The sequence below is a fragment of the Myotis nattereri genome, assembly GCF_964212035.1.
Source record: "Myotis nattereri genome assembly, chromosome: 5".
In the NCBI taxonomy this organism is placed as follows: Eukaryota; Metazoa; Chordata; class Mammalia; order Chiroptera; family Vespertilionidae; genus Myotis; species Myotis nattereri.
The window spans coordinates 7,355,138-7,379,445 of record NC_138080.1 but is presented as its reverse complement, the minus strand read 5'-3'; the positions used below and the strand labels follow the sequence as shown (position 1 = coordinate 7,379,445).

Genomic DNA, 24,308 nt, shown 5'->3' with positions numbered 1-24,308 from the left:
ACATACCTCCCGGTTGCTATGACCAGCTTGCCATGGCCTAATCGCCGACGAGGGGGAAATTCATATAAAATATCACAGGCCATTGTGGGCCTAATGCGGCATGACAGTGGCTCACAAAGCCAAATTCATCAGCCCCAGCAGGTAATCAGAGGACACTGGCCACGCCGGAGGGGCAGTGTCAGAGGCCACTGCCTTGGCCACAGTGGGGTGCCAGCTGAATTCCACTCTCAGGTGGTTTCAGGAGGCAGTATTACCAGATGCCATCGCAACCCCCCCTCCACTGCCCACCTCACTCTGGGACCAGGGAGGGTATGCATTGTGGAAGGGGAAGCACTGGCCAGCCTGGTGCAGCAGAGCCACATCCTTGGGGCATTGATTAAGGGAAGGTGCCAACCTACTGAACGCTTTAGGAGTGACCTGGGCTTCCACCTGCCAAGTGGGCAGAAGCTTGTAGGCCTCAAGCCAGCTGGGGAGGTGAAGGGGGGAGGGCCAGAGAAGGAGGCTGGGGTACAGCATGGTTGAGGACACTCCGGTTCTCTCTGTGATGCACCAGTGATGCTTTATAGGCAGGCAAGGGCCAAGTGACCCTCAGAGGCCTGAAGGTCAGCACTGACCCGAGGAGAGATGGAGCCCAGGAGCCCATGTTGGGGAGAGCTGCACCCAGGTGAGGGCGGAGGTCAGCCAAGAAGAGACTCTAGCAAACAGGTCCTGCAGCTTCTAGGGAGGTCATACTCCACCCTGTCTTTGGCTGAGTCTCTGCCTGGCCACCAGGTGACAATAGACAGGCCTCTGAGTTCCAGAGGTCAGTGACCAAAGGCCTGGCTTCACATACAAATCAGGCCAGAGATACACAGCCCACCCTGGGAACCCAGGACAGGGGGATTGTGTCAGAGACCTTCGTGGGAGCTCCTCCCCTCCCACACACCTCCTGGGTCTTACAAATCTGAGTAATGGAGCCTGGGGGCTCATCCCAGGAGCCCTTCCTCCTCATCCAGCATTAGCACCCTATAGCTGGGGAATCACCTGGGATCTTTTATAGATACTAGAGGCCCAATGCATGAAATTCGTGCACAGGGGGTCCCTTCAGCTCAGCCTACACCCTCTCCAATCCAGGACCCCTCGGAGGATGTCCGACTGCCGGTTTAGGCCCAATCCCAGGGATCGGGCCTAAACCGGCAGTCGGACATTCCTCTCACAATCCTGGACTGCTGGCTCCTAATCACTCACCTGCCTGCCTGCCTAGTCGTCCCTAAGTGCCCCCCCACCCCCAGCCAGCCAGGTTGCCCCCAACTGCCCCCTCCCTGCCTGCTTGGTAGCTCCTAACTGCCCCCCCCACTGGCCTGGTCACCCCTTACTGCCCCCCTTCTGGCCTGGTCACTCCTTACTGCCCCACCCCTGCCAGCCAGGTTGCCCCCAACTGCCCCCCCAACCTAGTCACCCCTCACTGCCTCCCCTGCTGGCCTGGTCACCCCTAACTGACCCCCCCACCCCCCACTGGCCTGGTTGCCTCTTACTGCCCCCTTGCCGGCCTGGTCACCCCATGAAGCCTGCTTGTTCAGTCGTTTGGTCATCCTTCACTAACTCCCCTACCTGCCTGGTCGTAGGCACCCATCTTGTGAGGGCGTGAGGGTCAATTTGCATATTACCTCTTTATTCTATAGGCTAGATGTCCCCAAGAACTGTGGCCCCAGACACACTGGTGGGCCTGCAGTGACATAGTGCTTGGGTGAACTTGTCCCTGCAGAACTTCCCAAAAAGACCACCTAGTGAACCCCACAGACAGAACATCCCAAGAGTTTCAGCTTACTGTTTAGAGATCACATTTGAACAGTCCCCTTCCAGGAACCTCCACTGCCTGGAGTTACCCTTGTCCCTCAGAAAGGCCAGTACAGTGTCTCCTCAGGCCAACAGCTCATCCCAGGAGCCCCTCATCCACGTCCAATATTAGTGCTCCACAGCCTTCCCCTCCCAGGAGAGGACAGGCAAGCATCCCCTCACCCCACCATGGCAGTGGGATGTGGGCTCAGCAGGGTAGGTGGAGTCCCCGCCTCTTCAAGGCTGCAACCACAGAAACAGCCTGGTGGAGTCTCAGGATCCCTTGCTGGGAGTGCAGAAGCCTCTCCCAGGACTTCTGTCTAGGGTATGTACTCCCTGCTGTGCATCCTGGGGCCAGTAGCTGACCTGCTCTGAACCTCCACATGTTGCTGGGCTGAGTAGAGCACCCCTCTTCCTGTCTGGGCTGGTTCTCTCATCTGTGATAAAGGATTCATGGTCCAGGGCAAGGTGGCCTTCAGGCTGTGCCTCCCTATCAGTCTGACTGAAATGGCCCCCTGGGTGACCTCCCCAAGGGAAGATCAGCTCAGAGAGAGAGGCTTTCTTGTCCACCATGAACACAGTTGGTACTCAATGAATGGTTGCCAACTGACCAGCTTCATGGTGAAATATGAAAAATGAGATCCTTGGAATAATTTTTTGGAACTTTCTTCAACATATAGGACTTTAGAAGTATAGCCTTTTTGATGTTAAAAAGTCCTTTTTTGAAATTATGGTAGTCATTGTTTAAATGTTTTTCCCCTCTCATGAAAAAGTAATAATACTTGGCAGTACTCTTTCAGTCCACAAATGATCTCTGGTACTTGACAAGCCTCTGGAAATAAAGGAATTTCTAAGATCCTTTTAGTTCTAAGTTCTAGGAGGTGAAGTAATTGCCAAAACCTATCTCAGAAGTGATACTTGGCTCCCCACACCTAAGGCTGCACTGGCAGCTGTGATGGGCTCCTCTTCCTGCCTTCCTCCAGACGCCCAGTTCTTGCCACACAGGACTCCTTCATCTGCACCAGACTCTCCCCATTCATTCACCATCCATCTATCCACCTATCCATTCACCTACCTACCCACACACCCACCCATCTATTCTCTATGTACCACCCACTAGCCATATATCCATCTATCCTTCCACCCATCCACCATCCATCTACCATCCATTTATCCTAGGCCTGCCCCAAAGCTCATGTTACCAAACCTACTTCTCATACTGCCTTATTCCCCCTACTCTCTTCCTCATGAACTGTGAGCTCCCAAAGGCAAATGACTTCACACAGCCCAAAGCAGAAAACCTGACTTGCAACAGCAGAGCCTACTACTAACGGTATGGAAGGATTCCTCTGGTTCACCCTCCTCCTTCCCAGTACAAAGATTCTCTCCACCTGACAATTGGTCGGTCATCCAGCTTCTGCTTAATTATCACTTGGACAGGCAGCTCTTTCAACTTTCGGAACTCCATTATATGGAGCAGCAATCCACTTTCTTTCAGATTTCTTACCTTGGCTTTTGAGAATGAGCACCTTGCATCTTATTTATCTCATATTCCTAGTTCTGAATTTAGTGTATATCTCATTATAGACTCTCAGATACTGGATGGATGAAAGGATTGATGGACAGACAGAAGATGGATAGATGGTGGATGGATGGTGGATGGATGGATGGATGGATGGATGGATGGATAGATGGATGGGAGATGGATGGAAGGAAGGATAAATCATTGGTATTTTGCATGAACTCAATAAATAATTGCTAATGAGACATCATTAAGTTGGGAAGATGGTTTCCTGGTGGAAGAGGCTTGTCTTACAGAACAGCTTTGTCTGATCTCAGTGTAGGAATAAGTCCTGGGCCTGAAGGGAGCAGGCCTGAGGTAGCTCAAGAAACTTATCCAGGCTCTTCCCCAGACACATGGCAAGCTGAAAGCATTGGTCCTTAAGCACTCCCCTCCCTCAGTAGCCTGTGTCTCCTCCTTTTCTCTTAACCTTGCACAGCTCATTGGGAAGAAGGCATTTTGCTGGTGAAGGTGTCTTCTCAGGGCAGGATGGCTCCCCATCTTTTCCTCAGGAGTTGGTATGTTGTGTAAACAGAAGCAGGAACCTCTGCAGAAGCTGCTGCCTGTGGATAACAACTTGGCTGTAACTGTGGCAGCCAATGGGCTCCAGACCCTCCACACCCATGACCTCAGGGAAGCCTGTACCCCTCCTCTGTAAACGGAGGCCATTCTAGCCATGGGTCATAACCTTACTGTTCAGATCCCTGTGGAAATCTGATCGAGGCAATGGGTTCTCGATTCAGAAGTCGGCACAAGTTTTCAGACATGCACTGTCATTCCTGCTTACAGTTTCGGGGGGGGGCGGGGTATGAACCCCCAGAAGCCTCCCTATTGCTCTTAGATTAAAGTCATATGGGCGTTCTGGGGTCTTCCTTCTGCATGACCTCAGGGTGCATTTTAACTTTTTCTTTGGAAATAAATGTCAACTTATAGGAACATTGCAAGAGTGAGTCCAAATCCACTCCCAGGCTTCTCCCAGGGCTGACATAGCACAAACCAGGTACATCCATCATAATTAAGTTTTATTACCATTAACTAAACTCCAGATTTTTCCCAGGTTTCACCCGTTTTTTCCACCAATGTTCCTTTTTTGTCCAGGATCTTATACTGGCCCTTGTCCTTTGTGCCCTCGAGACTGGAAGGAGCCTGCTCAGGTCTCTGGGTCTCCTGACGATTAGGTAAAGGTTATGCATCCTTGTCAAGAATGCCTTGAGCCCTGACCGGTTTGGCTCAGTGGATAGAGCGTCGGCCTGCGGACTGAAAGGTCCCAGGTTTGATTCTTGGTTTCGGGCACATCCCCAGTAGGAGGTGTGCAGGAGGCGGCTGATCGGTGTTTGTCTCTCATCGATGTTTCTAATTCTCTATCCCTCTCCCTTCCTCTCTGTAGAAATCAATAAAATATATTTTTAAAAAAGAAAAGAATGCCTTGAAAGAAGCTCTGGCCATTTTTTCTCAGTGGTTAGAGCATCTGCCTGCGGACCGAAAGGTCTTGTGTTCAATTCCAGTCAAAGTCATCTACCTTAGCTGCAGGTTCCCTGGCCCCAGTGGGGCCACATGCAGGAGGCAGCCAATCAATGTGTCTCTCTCACATTGATGTTTCTCTCCCCCTCCTCCCTCCCTTCCTCTCTCTCTAGAAATCAATGGAAAAAATATTCTCAGGTAAAAGAATATCCTAAGGTGAGGATTTTTTTTAAAAAAAGAACGCCTTGAAAGCAATAGAGTGTCCTCAGAGCACCGTCTGGGGAGGTGCATGGTGCATGGTATCTGTCCCATTGCTGGCGGTGGCAACCTCGGTCCCTCTGCTGAGACGGGCCTGCCCAGTTTCTCCAGTGCAGTCACCGTTTTTCTTGGTCAGAATGGCAGGGAACTGCTCAGGCTACCTTAAGCTTTAAAATGGACTTCCTTCGCCAAAACAAACCATAGCACATTTTTCTGAAACATGAGGCAGAGACTTCTTTTCTCCATGAGCAAGTTGAAAGCTGCTCCATGGCATCCTTGGCTGGCAGGACTTTATCCGAGGAGAGGTCTTCTCATCTGGCAGAAGGGGAAACTGAGGCCCACGGTGGGGGACGGGAGGAATGTGTGCAGGATTGCACCGCTAGCTGGTGACAGGGCTGGGCAAAAATGAGTTCTTTTTCCTCCAAGTTCAAGGGGAAGCTCCCAAAACGCTCCACCCCACCCCACACACCCTTTCCCTCAAGTGTGTCTGGAGGCACTGGCTGTTTGCCTGAGGTCAATAAGCAGGGATCTCCAAGCCCTTGTTGAGAGCTGTGGGGCAAGGCCTTTGCTTGCTCTCCCCTTATCTTCAGAGGAGAGAGGGGCTAGCATAGAGGGAGGAGGCAGAGGCAGAGCAGGGTCCTCCAGTAGGAACCTGCCCTGAGCTACCTGGGTTGAAAGGCAGCTCTGCTGGGGTTGCAGGAGGGTATTCAGATATTGGAGATCCTCGAGAAGGGCAACCAGGGCCTTCAACCAGCTGAGAGTGAGAGGGTGCAGTGGAGAAAGGCATCAGGCTGTGTGTGGAGGGTCCCAGGAGTGCCCAGGACATACTGACTCTGCCTTGTGCCCTGAGCTGCCCTGGGAGGGGTGGCCAGGAAAGCTGGTCGCTGAGGAGTCCACAAGCCATCCTAACAATAGCCCCTAACCCAGGCTGCACCAGTGGGAGAGGAGGCATCAGGCTAAGGAGAGGAGAGAAAGAGAAGAGTTGAGAGCGAGGGCCTGAGAAGTGGGAAGGAGGTAGCTTGAGTTCTTGAGAATACAAAATAAGGGTGTGCGCTCTGCTGAGTGTAGAGACAGGAGGGGAAGGGGTCTGTGTTCAGCACACTGTCATTTATTCACTCAGATGCCTTAGGCCAGCAAGAGGCTGCTGCAGGCCTGCCTGTGAACTGATTCATCGTATTATGTAAGGAAAACAGGGAGAGGGCTTCATGAGTCTTGGGGAGGTAACTGCCTGGTTGATATTTGAGAAAGGGGAGCATGAGGGGAGCTATCCTGAATCTGTTCAAGGACAAGCTGAGTGGGGAGGGTCAGAGAGCTGGACCCACAGAGTAAGCCTGCCTAGATGGGCTCAGACCAGGCTAGACTCCCTGCCTTCTCCACAGACCAGGTCCTCACTCCTCAGGAACCATCTGTGTGATCGCCTGATTGGGAACAAAAAGTGAGCAGGACACAGTCCTTGCCTCAGGGAGCTTCCAGACCAAGTGGGTGAAGGAGGGTGCTCCCATGGGACCTGGGAGCCTGAGGGGCCAAGAATAGATCATGCCCAGACCTCATGGCCACAGAATCCTGTCCTATGCCCCAAAGAGTGGGGAGTGGACAAGGCAGATGCTGCATGAGCATTAGAACATCTGGAAAAAAACCTGAGGGAAGGGCAGTAGCTGAGTGTGGCTGGAGGCCAGGTAGTGGCTGACAGAACTGGGAGGGCAGCACGGGGGAGGAGTTGGCCTGTGTTCAGTCAAGCAAGGACACAATGTCAAGAACTCAAGAAGGGGCCAGGCAGAGCCAGATGGCCATTGGACAATGCACTCTGCCAGTGGCCTGTGTATATGTGTATGCATGTGTCTGTGCATGTGTATATGTATGCACACATGTTTGTGTGTCCATGTACCTATGTGTCTGCCTGTGTGTGTACATGCACGTGTGTGCCTGTGCATCTATGCATGTTTGTGTGTGCCTGTGTGTCTATATGTGTAAGGGGGTGTTGCAGAGGTGTGTGTGTGGCTGTGTGGCTATGTTTATGTGAGAGCAAATGTCTATTTGTGTATATCTGTGTCTGTGTGTGACAGTGTCTATGGGTGTGTATATCTGTGCATGCATGTATGTGTGTATGTGCATGTGTCTGTGTATGCCTCTGTTTCTATGTATCTATATGTGTTTCTATGTGTCTGTGTGTAAGAAACTGTCTATGGATATGTGTGTGTGTGTGTGTACATGTGTGTATACACTTATGTGTGTCTGTGTGAGAGTGTGTTTATGGGTGTGTGTGTGCTTGTCATGCATGTGTGTATGCATGTGTGTGTGTGTGTGTGTGTGTGTGTGTGTGTCTGTGTCTATGTGTGTGGTACATACGGATCAGGGAAGAAGCTGGAGGCTGAGGGTGCAGGTTCCAACCAGGAGCTCCTTCAGGTCCTGGTGGGAGATGCTGAGGGCTGGACTCCTAGGGAAGGGCTGGGTGAGCAGGATAGGCCTGGGCCCCTGAGACCGGAGCATCTTTCAGTTTGGGGCAGTCCCAAGCTGGCAGTGGGAGGCCTTCTGGGGCTTATGGCTGGGTGTGTGGCCCAGAGCTTCCCAAAAGCAGGGAGAGACCAGGCCTGCTCAGTTCAGAACCCAGGGAGGAAACTGGTGTCCAGAGCCTGCACAGGGCTATCAGAAAGTGTTGGTAAATCTATGGAAAGAATCACCAAAAGCAAAACTGCAAGTGGGGTCAGATGGCCAGTGGGAAGCCAATGCAGAGGGCATGTCCTCTCGGTATCTGAGGAAATGTTCACTTTTTGGTAACAGGTGTGTTTGATGTGAATGAAGCTGGGTGGGTGAGTCTGAGTGTGTGCATTCACAGGGTTTAGGGCACCCATGTCGGCTGCAAACCTGGAAGCAGCCTGAAACCCCTGCTTACTCCCCAGGATGGAGCCCATCTACTCATATCCCTCCCAGAACAAAAGCCCCCTGGGCATTGAGGTGGGGCAAGGAGGCAACAGCACCCTTTCACCATTACTCACCTATAACTATTGGGAGCTCAGCAGGATCCAGGCCTGCCTGGGGACTCTGCCCAGGAGGAGCTTGGGGGAATACAACAGGGCACTCACCCGGTGCCCTGATCAGTCCTGTTCCCACATCTCTCCACCCAAGACCTGAGGAAAGACAGGAGTCAGAGCCAAGAAAGGTGGGGTGTAGGATCCCACATGAGGGCAGCAGAGACACCTAAGGCACACCAGCCATCAGAGCCAAGCCAGGGTTCAGCCTGGGCCTGATGGGCTCCAAAGCCCTGTGACTTTTTTCACTACGTTTTTTAATTCCTGCTAGTTGCAGGTAAGCTCCAGGGTGCCATCTGGCTCCCTACCGTTTATTTCTCCAGCAAGGTTTAGCAAACAGCACTTGCTGTGCACTAGTGACCTGGGAACCCAGGGCAGCCCAACTCCCTCATCCTGAACCCAGAGCCCATCAAAATGTTTACACACACCCAGGAAGCAATACATTCATTCCCTCAGGAAAACTCCTGCTTGGGGATGCCAGGCTGCCCCACCCCCCACATGCCCTGTACTTCCCTCTGGTCCTGCCAGCCCAGCAGAATACTCCTGCCCTCTGCTTTCTCTCTGTCTGCTTCCTATCTGTCTTTCAAGACCATCTTCAAGGTTCTGTCTACCAGGGGCAGGCTAGGCCGCCCCACCCTGCAAGGTCCAGGGGGCCTCCCTGGACAGTGGCATATACCTGTCTGATACTGTTGCCTGGCAAGCTTCCTCTTCCCAAGCTCCAGCCCTCCCCCACTGCCCCTCTGCAAAACTAATGTCACTCAGTTTCCAAGAGGCTGCATGCAGGGGCCCAATATCAGCCTCTGGGTTAACAGAGGCCTGGAGGCCATCCTGGGGCAGGTGTCAGGCAGCCGTTGGGCATACCCAGGCCTGACCGTGTGGCGCCAGCACAGGGTGAATGTGCACCTGGGGCCTGTGGTCCTTGCAGCACTTAGAGTCCAGGTGAAGGAGGGAAAAGATGTGCAGGCAGAACGGCAGCATAGGTAGCAGCATGTGGGCCAGAGCCACACTCTGGGTAGGTCATCAGGCTGCTGGAAGCTCCTACTGGGAAGTCTGGGCAGGGGGAGCTGACCCCAGGGCTGTCCAGTGGCCTTTGTTCAGTCAGCATGATTATTTTGAGAAGCATCATGCTCTTTTTCCAATTACTGCTAAATAAAATTCCATTTTATGGAAATGCCACAATTTTTTATGAAGGTATAATTGACATATATATTGTATTAGTTGTAGGCATACAACATGATGATTTGGTATACTGTATATTGTGAAATGATCTCCACAATAAGTGTAGTTAACATCCATCACCTCCTATAGTTACTATTTTTGTGTGTGGTGATAACACAAGATGTATTCTTAGCAACTTTCAGGTCTACAATACAGTCACCACCCTGCATATCCTATCACAGGACTTATTTATCTTATGCCATAGCTGTTTATCCATTCTCCTCTCATGGGCATTTGGGAGCTGCCAGTTTGGGGCTATTACAGATAGGGCCGCCCTGACATTTGCTCCTGGTCTTTGTGTCAATGCAGGGGAAATACCTGGGAGGTGATGGCTGGGGCAGGCGGTACGTGTATGTTTTTTAGAAGTTGCCAAACCGCTTTGGAAGGGGCGAAGGGGCGCTCCCGTTTCCCTCCAGCCAGCAGTATGCAGGGTGCTCATGTCCCGAACTCCCCACAGCGACGAGTCCCGTTCAGCACCACTTCTTGGGTTCCTTGGCCCTTGGTGGACTTTCTCTGGGGAAGCTCTCCTTCCTTGAGTCCTCTGGGGACAAGCACCCTCTCCCCCAAGTCCTGCCCCGCCCTTGCGCCCTGCCCACCTCACGCCTTTCTCCACAGCCACCCGGGAGTCCGCCTTCGTGCACGCCATTGCCTCAGCCGGAGTGGCCTTCGCAGTGACACGCTCCTGCGCGGAGGGCTCCGCTGCCATCTGCGGATGCAGCAGCCGTCACCAGGGCTCTCCAGGCCACGGCTGGAAATGGGGTGGCTGCAGCGAGGACATCGAGTTTGGTGGGATGGTGTCTCGGGAGTTCGCGGATGCAAGAGAGAATAGGCCTGACGCCCGCTCTGCGATGAACCGCCACAACAATGAGGCTGGGCGCCAGGTAAGTCCACAACCCTGTGTGTCCTAGCCATGTGTCTGGGGGCCCTCTGAGCACTGCCCTGGGTATCCTTGGGGATTAGGGCAGTGTCTTTGACCATGGCCCTGTGTGTCTGAGGGTGCACCAGGGCACCCTCTGACCACTGTCCTGTGCATTGGGGAGGGGTCTCTGACCATGGCCCTCTGGGCCTTGGGGATGTTCCAGGGGACCCGCAGAGCACACCCCTGGTCCCTTGAGGAGTATGGCCTGGTCTGAAACATAGTACTGTCCAATTGCTCCACAAGTGTCTGGATATTCCCACAAATTGGTAGGTCCACTTCTGGAGTTGGGGTCACAAGAAAGGAGGGATGGGATAAAGGCCTGCCTTGCAGGAGCTCCTACACAGCCAAAGAGATACGGCTAGGTGGCCACAGCACAGTCTGGGAAGTTCTATGTGAGGGAATGCATACACATAAGGTACAGAGGAGGGTCCAGACCCAGGCTGGAGTCTCAAAAAAATGACTTCTGCTGTCAAAGATGGTGAGCAGAGAAATACAGACTAATGGCAGTTATCTAGCTGGGAGGAGGCCAGGAGAACCTCCAGGCAGCCGAGAGGTGAGGCTGCACATGAGTTACTCTGGGTAGAATATGGAAAACAGAAGGAGAAAGAGAACTTGGGAGATGGAGAAGCTGATGGGTCAAGCTTTGAGGGCTTTGTGAGCCCTGCTAAAAAGGACTGGGTCAGAAGTTCAGTGGGAAACTGACAGACGACTGACTGCTGATAACAGGAACTATGTAAGGACCTACAGGTGTCCAGTAGATTTAGCAACACAGAGTTGGCACTGGCTTTGCCCCGTGGAACCAGGGGATTGCAGAGGGCTGAAGAGTGAACGGGGACACTCAACTTCCAAAAACGGGGACTAGGTGAGTCAGTCTCATCTTCCTGTTGAAGACAGTATAAATGTAGGATGGAATACAAAAGGCACCCTGTTAAAAGTAAAGAATGCTCACCTGTGTAAAGTCACCTGATTTATCTCAAGTGAGGTAAAGCAGTGCAAACGGGGAAAAAGGCTTTTCAATAAATGTGCTCAGTCCATTGAATCACAATATGGAAAAAGTAATCTTGACCCCTACCTCACACCATATATAAATGTAATTACAAATCCAAATGGGAAAGGTAAAACAAACCCAAGAAAACGCTTAGAAGAAAACCTAGGAGACATCTTAGGCAGAGATTTCTTAAATAGGTCAAAGAAAAATATAAAAATGTGGACCATATTTAAATTAAGAATGTCTATTCAGCCCTAGCTGGTTTGGCTCAGTGGATAGAGCATTGGCCTGTGGACTGAAGGGTCCCAAGTTTAATTTCAGCCAAGGGTACATACCTTGGTTGTAGGCTCCTCCCTGGCATGTGCAGGAGGCAACCAATCGATGTGTCTCTCTAAAATCAATGGAAAAATATTCTCAGGTGAGGATTAAAACAAAATTTTTTTAAAAGAAACGTATATTCATAAAAGGCACCATCATAAAACTGAAAACACAACCCACACAGGAGGAAATAATATCTCCAAAAATATATGAAAGCTATAATATAAGAACTCTACAAATTAATTTTTTAAAAAGACAGATAACCCAATAAAAAAGTTGGCTAAAAAATGTAAAGCCACTTCACAAAAGAAAATATAGGAATGGCCAATAAGTATATGAAAAGGTGTTCAATAACATTAGCCATCAAGGATATGCTGTCAGAATCAGTGCCCTGAAAAAGGGGAGGACAACCACTGGAAAAGAGCATGATGGGAGTTTCTGAGGACCTGGTGATTTCTGAAATTTTGTCATGTTTTAGATTATGACATACATACATTTTTGTATAATACACTTCCATAAAATGACTTTAAAATGTAACATAACTAAACTAACCATAGAGTGAGGAATTAGTAGCCCCAGGTCCAAAAGACAGGACACTGAATCTGGTACCTGGGGTAGCTTTTGTCCAAGCGTCATTTGCTTATGTGGAAGAAAGTGCATACACTAAGCTGCGCTTCTCTCAGTCTCACAGAGCTAATGGACCCACGAAGGGTGGTCTCTCTAGGACAGTGGTTCTCACCTTCTGGCCCTTTAAATACAGTTCCTCATGTTGTGACCCAACCATAAAATTATTTTCATTGCTACTTCATAACTGTAATGTTGCTACAGTTATGAATTGTAATGTAAATATCTGATGTGCAGGATGGTCTTAGGCGACCCCTATGAAAGGGTCGTTCGACCACCAATGGGGTCACAACCCACAGGTTGAGAACTGCTCGCTGCTCTAGGAAATCACTGCCCAGTTTAGGACCCTAGGAAGTAAAGGTAACCCAGAAGCAGGCCAGCTGTTGTGCATATGTGTAGACTTGAGCTAGGCTGAACATTGTTTCTACAAATAATTTTTCAAACACAAAGCCCACATAAATAAGGATAACCTGTCACATGAGCTGATGACACAATGGATAAGTGGTAATCAGGGGAAAAAAAAACAGAAACAGTACTCTAAATACTAGAATGAGTAGGCACGGATTATTAAAAAAATATATATATGTTCGCCCTAACCGGTTTGGCTCAGTGGATAGAGCATCAGCCTGAGGACTGAAGGGTCCCAGGTTCAATTCCAGTCAAGGGCATGTACCTTAGTTGCGGGCACATCACCAGTAGGAGGTGTACAGGAGGCAGCTGATCGATGTTTCTCTCTCATCGATGTTTCTAACTCTCTATTCCTCTCCCTTCTTCTCTGTAAAGAATCAATAAAATATATTTTTAAAAAATATGTTCACTGGACAAACACACACAAAAAGATGAAATTAGACCACCAACTACACCATACACAAGAATAAACTCAAGCCAAAACCGGTTTGGCTCAGTGGATAGAGCGTCGGCCTGCGGACTGAAAGGTCCCGGGTTCGATTCCGGTCAAGGGCATGTACCTGGGTTGTGGGCACATCCCCGGTGGGAGGTGTGCAGGAGGCAGCTGATCAATGTTTCTCTCTCATCGATGTTTCTAACTCTCTATCTCTCTCCCTTCCTCTCTGTAAAAAATCAATAAAATATATTTTAAAAAAAAAAGAATAAACTCAAGATGAATAAAGGACTTAAATGTAAGTCATGAAACCATAAAAATATTAGAGAAGAACATAGGCAGTAAAATCTCAGACATCTCATGTAGCAATACGTTTACAGTTACATTTCCTAGGGCAAAGGAAACTGAGGAGAAAATAAACAAATGGGACTGCATCGAAATAAATTTAAAAAGCTTCTGCACAGCAAAAGAAACCATCATCAAAATGAAAAGGGAGCCCACTGTATGGGAGAACATATTTGCCAATGATATATCTGATAAAGGGTTAATATCCAAAATATATAAAGTACTCATACAATTCAGCAAAAGGAAAATAAACAATCCATTTTAAAAAATGACAGAAGACCTGAATAGACATTTCTCCAAAGAGGACATACAAATGGCCAAGAGACACATGAAAAAATGCTCAAAGTCAGTAATCGTCAGAGAAATGCAAATTAAAACCACAATGGGATATCACCTGACACCTATCAGAATGGCTATCATAAAAAAATCAACAAATGACAAATGCTGGCAAAAATGTGGAGAAAAGGGAACCCTAGTACACTGCTGGTGGGAATGCGGACTGGTACAGCCATTATGGAAAAAGGTATGGAGTTTCCTCAAAAAATTAAATATGAAATTGCCATTTGACCCAGCAATCCCACTCCTGGGAATATATCCTAAAAACCCAAAAACTCCAATCAGAAAGAATATATGCACCACTATGTTCATAGCAGCATTATTTATAATAGCTAAGATTTTGAAACAGCCCAACTGCCCATCAGTAAATGAATGGATAAAAAAGCTGTGGGACATATACACAATGGAATACTATGCAGCTATAAAAAAGACGGATCTCTTACCCTTTGGAACAGGATGGATGGACCTTGAAAATATTATGCTAAGTGAAATAAGCCAATCTGAGAAAGACAAATATCACATGATCTCACTTATTTGTGGAATCTAATGAGCAAAATAAATTGACCAACAAAATAAGACCCGAAACAGGGAGGCATGGAACAAACTGACAGACATTGATGTGGGGTTGGGAAGATGAGAAGAGATAAGCTAAAGAGTTTATATACTTACTAGGGGCCCAGTGCATGAATTCATGCACCTTGAAAAGAACTGTGGCCTCGAGGCTGCGGTGGGCATAGGGGCAGATCTCGGCCCATCCTCCATGCCCTGCCCAGCCCCTCCCACCGGGACCCTGTTCCCTGTCTGCTGGCAGCCCCACTCCCACCACTGCCACTCCCACACACTGACTGTGCCAGCCCCGCTCACACCCACTGATGGCACAGAGCAATTGGGGCCGGCGCCAGCAGCAGGTGCAAGTGGGGCCAACACTGTCAGCAGGTGTGAGTGGTGGCTACTGCCCTGATCGCCCTTCAGGAGCAAGGGAAGGTGGAGAAGTCCTCAGGGGTGATCAGGGCCGGCGCCAGGCACCGGCAGTGGGTGCAAGCAGCGGCTCTGGTGTCAGCTGCAGGTGTGAGCAGGGCCATCTCCACCAGTGGGTGAGAGAGGCGGTTGCCAGCCCCAATTGCCCCTCAAGAGCAGGGGGAGGTGGAGAAGCCCTGAGGGGCAATCGGGGCCGGCAGCCTCCACTTGCACCTGCTGACGGTGCCGAGCGATTGGTGCTGGTGCTGGGCGCCAGCAGCGGGTGCAAGCACCAGGCAGTACCACGGCATGCAGGAACAAAGAATTTTCAGTAACCATCAGAGGCTGACCCCGATGACAGCGACCAGTGCCCTGCCTTGGTCTGGCACCCCCACTCACCTGCTCCACCATTCCATCACGGCCGACACCTGCCATGTTCCATGCGCACCCCCAGATGGTCAGCGCACATCATAGCGATCAGTTGTTCGATTGTTCCACCGTTCAGTCTATTCTCATATTAGGGTTTTATATATATAGACTAGGGGCCTGGTGCACGAAATTTGTGCACTGGGTGTGTGGGGGGGTGGGGGGAGAGAGTGTCCCTCAGCCCAGCCTTCCCCCTCTCACATACTGGGAGCCCTCAGGCGTTGACCCCCATCACCCTCCTATCGCCTGATCGGCCCCTTGCCCAGGCCTGACGCCTCCGCCAGAGGTGTCAGGCTTGGACAGGGGACCCCCATCTCCCCCCGATCACTGGCTCTGGCCCCCGCCCAGGCCTGAGGCCTCTGGCCCAGGAATCATGCCTGGGCAGGGGACCCCCCATCTCCCTCTGATCGCTTGCTCCACCCCCCCGCCCAAGCCTGACGCCTCTGACCCAGGCTTCAGGCCTGGGCAAGGGGACCATCATATCCCCCCAATCCCCGGCTCCGCCCCCCACCCAGGCCTGATGCCTCAGCCAGAGGAGTTGACCCTCATCACCCTCTGATCACCAATCCCTGGATCGGCCCCTTGACCAGGCCTGAGGCCTCCGGCAGAGGTGTCAGGCCTGGGCAGGGGACCCCCAGCTCCCCGCGGTTGCAGGCTCCGCCCCTGCCCAGGCCTAACGCCTCTGGCCTAGGCGTCCGGCCCAGGCAGCGGGGACCTGCAGTGGCAGCGGGGGGCGCCGCAATTGTGGGCTTCGCTTTAGGCCCAGGCAAGGGACCCCTAGCTCCCGGAACTGCCAGCTTCAACCGTGCCCAGCTCCCATCGCTGGCTCCACCCCTACTTCCTGCTATCACTGGCCAGGGCGGCAAAGGTGCCTGATTCTCTGATCATGGCTGGGGGGCAGGGCAAAGGTGGCCCCAGGGCCGCCTTTACCCTGCCCCCCAGCTCTTAGCTCCCCCCTGGGTTTCCGATCACTGTCAGTGGCAGGGGGCTTCTTCCTGCTTTCCCTTTCGCCTCCCTGCATTGTGCCTACATATGCAAATTAGCCGCCATCTTGTTGGCCGTTAACTGCCAATCTTAGTTGGCAGTTAATTTGCATATAGCCCTGATTAGCCAATGAAAACGGTATCGCCGTACGCCAATTACCATTTTTCTCTTTTATTAGTGTAGATAGGCATAGCCCATGGACACAGGCAATAAGGTAGAGCAGACATGGGGGGGTAGGGACTGGCAGGATGGAAGTAAAGGGGGGGAGAGTAGAGATATCTGCGATACTATCAACAATAAAAAGTTTATTTTTAAAAAAAGAAAACAAAAATTTACCCTTTAAGAGATAGCATAGGAATATACTAGAGACTTGGTTTGGGGATGAAACCTGACATGGATTCAAATATTGACCCTTCGTTTAATAGCATATCACTTTGGGAAAGTTACTTAACCCTTCTGGAGCCTCCGTTTTCTCGTCAATAATGTGAGATTAATAATTATAAAAAATGCTCACATTCATACAGCTAAGATGCAAGGTTAAACATTTCAGCAGGGAACTGGAAACTATAAAAATAATGTAGTAGATTTGGGAAAGAATCACAAAAAATTGTAGAACTGAAGAATGAATGAGTATTTCCAGTTAAAGACAACAAAGCAAACACAAGCCTTTCCCTCTGCAACCTCCTAAACACCCACTAAAATGACAATGAATGAATCATATAATAAAAGCCTAATATGCAAACTGACCGAACGACTGGTCGCTATGATGCGCACCGACCACCAGGAGGCAGACACTCAACGCAGGAGCTGCCCCCAGCCTGCAGACCCCAGGCCAGCCAAGGCAGGTGCCAGCAGGGCCCCCTCCCCAATCACCCCACAGATTGGCCCTGATCGCTGGCCAGGCCTAGGGACCCTACCCGTGCATGAATTTCATGCACTGGGCCTCTAGTTTTAACATAAATAAGGCTCCTGAAAACATGAAAAACAGAAGTGACAATGGCAACAAAAGTTTGGAAGCTAAAAAGCAGATAGAAGAATATTCAATGTCTTAGTAGGCCCAAGAAAGCTGAGTATTAAGCCAGCAGAGGCGAAATCTGAGAAACAACTCAGGAATTACTAGTATCAGGTATCTTGAAAAACAGAAGTAAATATGAGGCTGAAAACAGGAAGACTGGTTGAAAGTCTATGTTAAAAGCACTTTTTAACCCACCAGCTCTTCTGTCCAACTACTTGCACCCAGACTACACCCCTCCTTTACCAGAAATCTGTAAATTTATTCTCTAAAAAGGGTAAAGCAGGGTTGTCTGGCCTGTGGAGCCCAAGCACAGTTAAGGGCAAGGCCACCCAAGTGAAAATAGTATATCTAAGTATGCATTTCTCTTCCTAATCTCCTAATGCTGCACTGAAGCTTGATCGCCCACAGGCAGGAGAATGGAAAGTTCTGCCCTGGAAATCAGAGGAACCCAGGAGAAGAGACTTAACTTCTCTAGTGAGACAATGTGGCCAAGTCACTCTGGGGCTAGGGCTCAAGTTGGCAAGTCCCTCCCAGGCACAGGAACTTCCAACAAGATTTTTAGTGGCCTGCTTTTATTTTATTTTTTTGCCTTTTACACTCTTCTTTATTGATTTCAGAGAGGAAGGGAGAGAGAGAGAGAGAGAGAGAGAGAGAGAGAGAGAGAGAGACATCAATGATGACAGATAATCATTGTTGGCTGTCTCCTGCACGTCCCCTATTGGGGATCCAGCCAGTAACCTGGGCATGTGCCCTTGACCCAAATCGAACCTGGGACCCTTCAGTCCGCAGGCTGACACTCTGTCCACTGAGCCAAACCGGCTAGGGCTAGTGGCCTGCTTTTAAATATAAACAGACAACCAAGGACTCTCAGACACCCAAGGAGGCCTCCAGCAATCACAAAGGTAAAGACCAAAACAAAGAAACAAGATCCAAACTTATGGAAAAGAGATGTTGTAAAGAGAGATGAAAACTTCAAAAACTATCACCGTCCCAGAGAGATAATAAAACATATTGTACCCACGAAATTGGAACAGGATGTTAATTTAAGAGAACATTGAGGGTGGGGGAAGAGGTCTAAGAAATTAAAAATAGGACAGCAGAAACAAAACTCTCAGCAGAAAGGCTGGAAGATAGTTAAGATACTTTTCCACAAAGCAGAGGGAAAAAGACAAAGAGATGGAAACTAGGAAAGAACAGAAAATATGGAGGCTCTGTCCACGAGAGACAGTGATGAACATGAAGAGGAGAAAGTTGGCACAGAAATAAGGCAGGAAGGTTCTGGGACTGGATATCACAGGTTTCAGACCACACAGGCCCAGGAAGTGACTGAAACAAGAAAGGGAGACCCACACCAAGCTGACAGCACTGACATGGCCTCCAAGCTGCCCAGGAAAAGGTCAAGTTCATGTCAAGTATCAGAGCCAGGATGGCATCAGAGTTTCCAAGAACAATATAAATGACAGAATAAAATGGAGCAGTGCTTTCAGAATTCTGAGGGACGGAGGAGGGTGGCGGAGAGGGGGGCCTTTTAGCCAAGAAATTTATTTAAACCATTTTTTCAACTTTTCAAGTAGAAAAGATTTGTTTCCAGACAAGCACATTTCATAAAATTGACCAGAAGACCTCTCAAAAAGATGTCTCCGAGATGAAATCGATAGGACACCTGGTACTTTTAAATGTCTTGAAGAAGATACTTAGACCAGTGGTCGGCAAACTGCGGCTCGCGAGCCACATGCGGCTCTTTGGCTCCTTGAGTGTGGCTCTTCCACAAAATACCGACGTCTGCGCATGGGCCACGAAGTTTCAGTCGCACTGTACGTGCGCGCCCGCACGTGATATTTTGTGGAAGAGCCACACTCAAGGGGCCAAAGAGCCGCATGTGGCTCGCGAGCTGGTTTGCTGACCACTGACTTAGACAATTAATGGAGAGCTTGAGACTGAATCCATGACACATGTATTCAAAAAGTAACAACAAAACATCTTGTAGGAAAGGAAAAGTAATCGTAACATATCACATGGCTCAGCTGAATATGACATTTAACAATTCCAATACCATCAGCACTAAATATTGATCTAACTAGAAATATGCTCTAGTTCTTAAGGCAGGAAGAGGTTGAAAATGTGCATCAGAGTGGTGGGGGCAGGGGTGAGAGGTCCAGAGGCAATGCCAAACACAAGGTTTGTGAGAGGCACACAGTACTACCTTGGATGGTCAGGAAAGTGCTGAGTGAGAGTGGGCACAGAACTCCTGTGTGCTTTTTATTTGAGAGAGAGAGATTGATTTATTGTTCCACTTATTTATGAAACATTGGTCAATTCTTTTTTTTTTTAAATATATTTTATTGATTTTTTACAGAGAGGAAGGGAGAGAGATAGAGAGTTAGAAACATCGATGAGAGAGAAACATCGATCAGCTGCCTCCTGCACATCTCCTACCAGGGATGTGCCCGCAACCCAGGTACATGCCCTTGACCAGAATCGAACCCGGGACCCTTCAGTCCGCAGGCCGACGCTCTATCCACTGAGCCAAACCGGTTTCGGCAACATTGGTCAATTCTTATATGTGCCCTGACAGGGGATCAAACTCAAAACTTTGGCGTATAGGAATGATGCTCTAATCAACTGAGCTACCTGGCCATGGTTCCTGTATTTCATTTCGGGAGTTATTGGGCTTTTTAAAGCAGTGGTCGCCAACCAGTGGTCTGCGGACCACTGGTGGTACATGAGGGCTAAAAAGGTTGGCGACCGCTGTTTTAAAGTACATACATATATATCGTTGATAAAGTCAAACTACAAGAGACTGGGGATACAGAGGAGAGAAGCAGCTGCTTCTGTTTGGAAAAGCTTGGTCACAAAAGGGAAGAGGGTGGAGATTAGACAGGAATGAACTGGTGTGGGGGCAACTCACAAATGCCCAGGGAAAGGGCCAGTATGAGAGGGAAGAGTTGAAACAGCAGGGAGATGGGGATGGAACAGGGAAGGGTCTGGATGCAGAGCCCACTGAAGCCGTAGCCCAGCATCATCCAGTAGGAGTGCAATGTGTAACAAATGTTCTAGTAGCCACATATTAAAAGAAAACAGCGGACATTCATTTTAATACTAAATTTTATTTAACCCACTATACCCAACATGTTGTCATTTCAGTAATGCAATCAATATTCAAATCATGCATGAGATATTTTACATCCTCTTCTTGTACAAATCTGGGGATTTACAGCAAACCCGTGCATGGTCTGCACTCACAGCACTTCTCAGTTTGGACAGCCTCACCTCCGGGTTCATGGGTGGTGGTGGTCACCATAGTGGACAAGGCAACCTTAGGTCTGATTAAGTCACCCACCTTCACCTCTTTCCCCAAAGAGAACCTGGGATTCCCACAGGAAGAAACACACACCACTTTGCCAGGCCCTGCGGGTTGTCCACCCTCAGGCCCCCACAACTTGGTGCCCTGCACTGCCTCGCTGCTCCTCTTCCCAAGCCCTACAGTCCAAGAACCCAGCTTCCTGGGCCCTGAAGATGCCCAATGCAAGCCACCCCCATTTCCCACACTCAGGTGACTCTCAGTCTCGCCACCAGCCCCCATACACCTCTGGGCCTCGATCTTGGGTTCTCCACGTTAGAATTAACGCCTTCCTTCTTCATGTCTGCACTTACACCACGTTACAGCCCCGGCCTTCCTTCACTCTGTCATAGATGCCCAAGACTTAGACCCAGCCTAGGAGAGAGCAGGGAGGCTCCCGGGCCCTGCCCCCCTACTCTACCCCACTTCCACCCCGCGCTCCGCGGATCTCGGTCGGGAAGCACATAGAGGGAAATGGCACTGCAGGCCCATGGAGAGGGCACCTGCTCTGCCTGGGAGCCCCAGGCGATTTATGGAGCAGGCAGGCGGGCTGGGTTTGCCGGGTGATCCTGGGGCGGGGGCTGCAGGCCAGGAGCACGGTCCTGGGAGACTGTCCCGCACTTGGGCTGAGCAAGGGCCCTGACGCCCCCACCCGCGCTCCTGCAGGCCATTGCAAGTCACATGCACCTCAAGTGCAAGTGCCACGGGCTGTCGGGCAGCTGCGAGGTGAAGACCTGCTGGTGGTCGCAGCCCGACTTCCGCGCCATCGGCGACTTCCTTAAGGACAAGTACGACAGCGCCTCGGAGATGGTGGTGGAGAAGCACCGCGAGTCGCGCGGCTGGGTGGAGACGCTGCGGCCGCGCTACACCTACTTCAAGGTGCCCACGGAGCGCGACCTGGTCTACTACGAGGCCTCGCCCAACTTCTGCGAGCCGAACCGCGAGACCGGCTCCTTCGGCACGCGCGACCGCACCTGCAACGTGAGCTCGCCGGGCATCGATGGCTGCGACCTGCTGTGCTGCGGCCGGGGCCACAACGCGCGCGCGGAGCGGCGCCGGGAGAAGTGCCTCTGCATCTTTCACTGGTGCTGCTACGTGAGCTGCCAGGAGTGCGCGCGCGTCTACGACGTGCACACCTGCAAGTAGGGGCGCGCCGGGCTCGGTGCCGGCCCCACCCGGACGGGGCGGGGTCCTCTGGTGGAGCCCGCGGGCGGCCAGAGTAGCCGGCGGTTCTTCCCGACAGGTTCGGAGCTCCTCCCGGATGGGGCGGGGCTGGGGGGGGGGGGGGTGAGGCTTTTGGATGAGGGCGGGGTCTTCTCTGGGGACCCAGTTCCCTTGCTGGGAATTCCGCCCTGCCACCTCCTCCTAGCAACCCACTTGTAAGGTTCCATCCAACCCAACTCTTCTATGTAGAGCAGCTCTCCTGACAAACAGCGGCCGAGACCCCTGTCCCCCAACCTCTTCCTCTGAAGTCTGGGGACCAGGGGCCCTCCAAGTCTGGTGCTCTGGAAAGGCCTGACATCTGCCAGCGCTCTCAACCAATCCAACGGAGAGAGCCACGCCTTGCAGAGCCCCAAGAACCAGCTGGGCCTGGGGGAAGGAGGGGCCTGGAGGCTGGGCCCTGAAACCTGTGTGAGGCATCAGACACCGGGCGCTCTTCCCAGGAACAGTTACTGCTCTCGCCCGAGCCCTGGCTGGAACATCCCCCTGTGGAGTCCGTCCACCTCCCTTCCTCAGGTCTTTCGCCTGCAATCCATCCACAGGAGAGGAGCATAGCCTCCTGTCCCAGCCTGACCCTGCCTCCCTTTTGGCCTCAGCACCTCCCCCACCTTCCTCATCCACAGCCCAGACCCCACATCTGCCCAGGACTGTTAGCCTGCACCACCCAGCTCCATCATCCTGCCTGGGAATCTCATTTGGGGTAGGGTTGGGTTGTTTGGGAGGTTTCAGTAGGAGGAGCCACACCTGGGGGCTGCAGAGGACCCTCAGCCCCCAGAGGAGTGGTATCCCCTTGCAGCCCTGGTAGTTAGGACTGATCCCCTGGGTCTCCTGCCGCAGCTGTGGTGTGCCAGACTTGCCACACTGGCCACTATCCTGGAGCATGTGGCTGGCTGCTCAGCCAGCCTCACCTGACTAATCCACCCAGCCCAGGAAGTACTGACTTCTGGACCCCTCAGCCAATGCCCAGGCCAGGCCTCTTCTCACTCAGACTCTGCCACTGTGAAACATCCCCCAGCCCCTAGGCAGGGGGAGACCAGCCAGATAAGGATGGCTGCCCGCCTCCGAGGACAAGACCTTCCTCTGCCTTGAATTTTGTGTTTTTGGTTTTAATTTTATTTCTGATGCTGCTATATTCACCATACACTGGAGCTAATCAAACAGATGTGTTGTTGTTTTTTCCCTTTTCTTTCTATGAAAGAAATTATTTGAGTCGTAGCTTGTGAGTTTCCAACAATGGGGAAGTAAAAGACAAAAAAAAAAAAAAACACAAAAAGCAGAAACAACCAAACGCTGTGGATTGTGCTGGATTTCTGGTGGTGGGTTGGGGTAAGGCATGGAGGCTGGATTGGTGGTGACCTCTGGGACAGAAGACACCCATGGGCCAGGGGAGGAGGCAGTCAGCATGCATCTCAGAGACTCCTGGGGTCTTGGAGGTGGCCTCCAGAGGACAGAATTCCAGAAAAAAAGAGGGACCGCCATGCCAAGGAAGAGGGCACAGCCATGGTGCTGAGGTCTGGGGCAGGCAAACTAAACCCAGGCAGAAGGCTCCAGTGAGGTACAGGGAGGAGGAGGAAGCCTGCCTGTTGCAGGGGTGGTGCAATGCAGTGAGCAGGGTGGAGGCCCCACGAGTCAGTGGAGCAGTGGGACATCCACCAAGTCAACCAAAAGCCACTTCCCCAAACATCCATGACATTCAGCTGACGTTTTAGTGCTGGCTATGTGGCCATGCCCTCTGGGTTTGGGGACATGGCCTCTGTGTGGGGTCCCCATTGTGGCCCACCCCAGGATGTTCCAGGAGCCCAGCCTGTCTGGGAGGCAAGAGACAGTCCTTCAACCAGAGGTTTGCCCAGATGAGGCCTAGAAGTTGCCCTTGTCCACCCTCACTGGGCCTATGCAGGCAGTGCTGGTTGGGGCCTCTGGAAACTGGAAGGGGGAAGAGGGCTTTCCCAAGGCCACACCTTTGCTTCTCCAAGCTGGGTGCAGGCTCCCTGTACCTCTCTCTGCCCTTCTGAGCCCACCCCCTCATCACCACCACCGCCTCTTGAGCCAGACTCAAAGGGAGGGAGAAAGCTGAGGAGGGTGGGGGTGGACAGGCTGGGACAGGTGGAGGGTGAGGAGCATAAAGGGGAAGCTGAGGGCAGGAGACCCAACCCCCACCCTCTCCAAGCTCAGGCCCTATGTAGGCCACTTGCTGGAAGGAAAGAAGGTGGAGGGAGGGCGGGGGGGGGGGGCGGGGGGGAGAGGGAGGGAAAGGAGGAGACCTCACAAGGAATCCCCAGCCAGCTGATGGTGGAGAGAGGGAGCTGAGGCAGCTGTTTGTGAGGTTAGGAGGGAGGAAGGAGGAGGGAGGGGTCTGGATGGCTTTGGGGAGCAGGGCCTGCCCCTGCTACTCACCACCACTTCAGCTTTTTCCCAGATCTTGGGGTAGGCTGACCTCTACTCTGGAGACATGCACCCTTACTGACTCACTCATCCTTTCAGCTTTGCCACCCACTGCCTCTGCTTCCCACCACCACCCTTGGGTACAGACTCTAACCTGGTCCCTACCTAGGAGCCCATACCTGCCCCAGATAAGCTCTATGCCCAGTACACACACTTGACCAGGGCCCACTTGGGCACATACTCCTGCCACTAAAATATCAGGCCCCCTCTCTC

General features: G+C 51.4%; 1 protein-coding gene across 1 annotated transcript in view; it reads left to right on the top strand.

Moving 5' to 3' along the window:
* Positions 1 to 22,808, top strand: part of WNT3A (Wnt family member 3A) — a gene marked incomplete at its 5' end in the record, with an annotated part of 61,383 nt that extends 38,575 nt beyond the window's left edge. The window contains 2 exons of the mRNA XM_081091957.1: positions 9,955 to 10,220; positions 21,099 to 22,808. Coding sequence (XP_080948083.1) covers positions 9,955 to 10,220; positions 21,099 to 21,578 — 746 coding nt within the window. The 3' untranslated portion in view covers positions 21,579 to 22,808. The remainder of the gene's footprint in view (positions 1 to 9,954; positions 10,221 to 21,098) is intronic.
* Between the last annotated feature and the right edge of the window lie 1,500 nt (positions 22,809 to 24,308).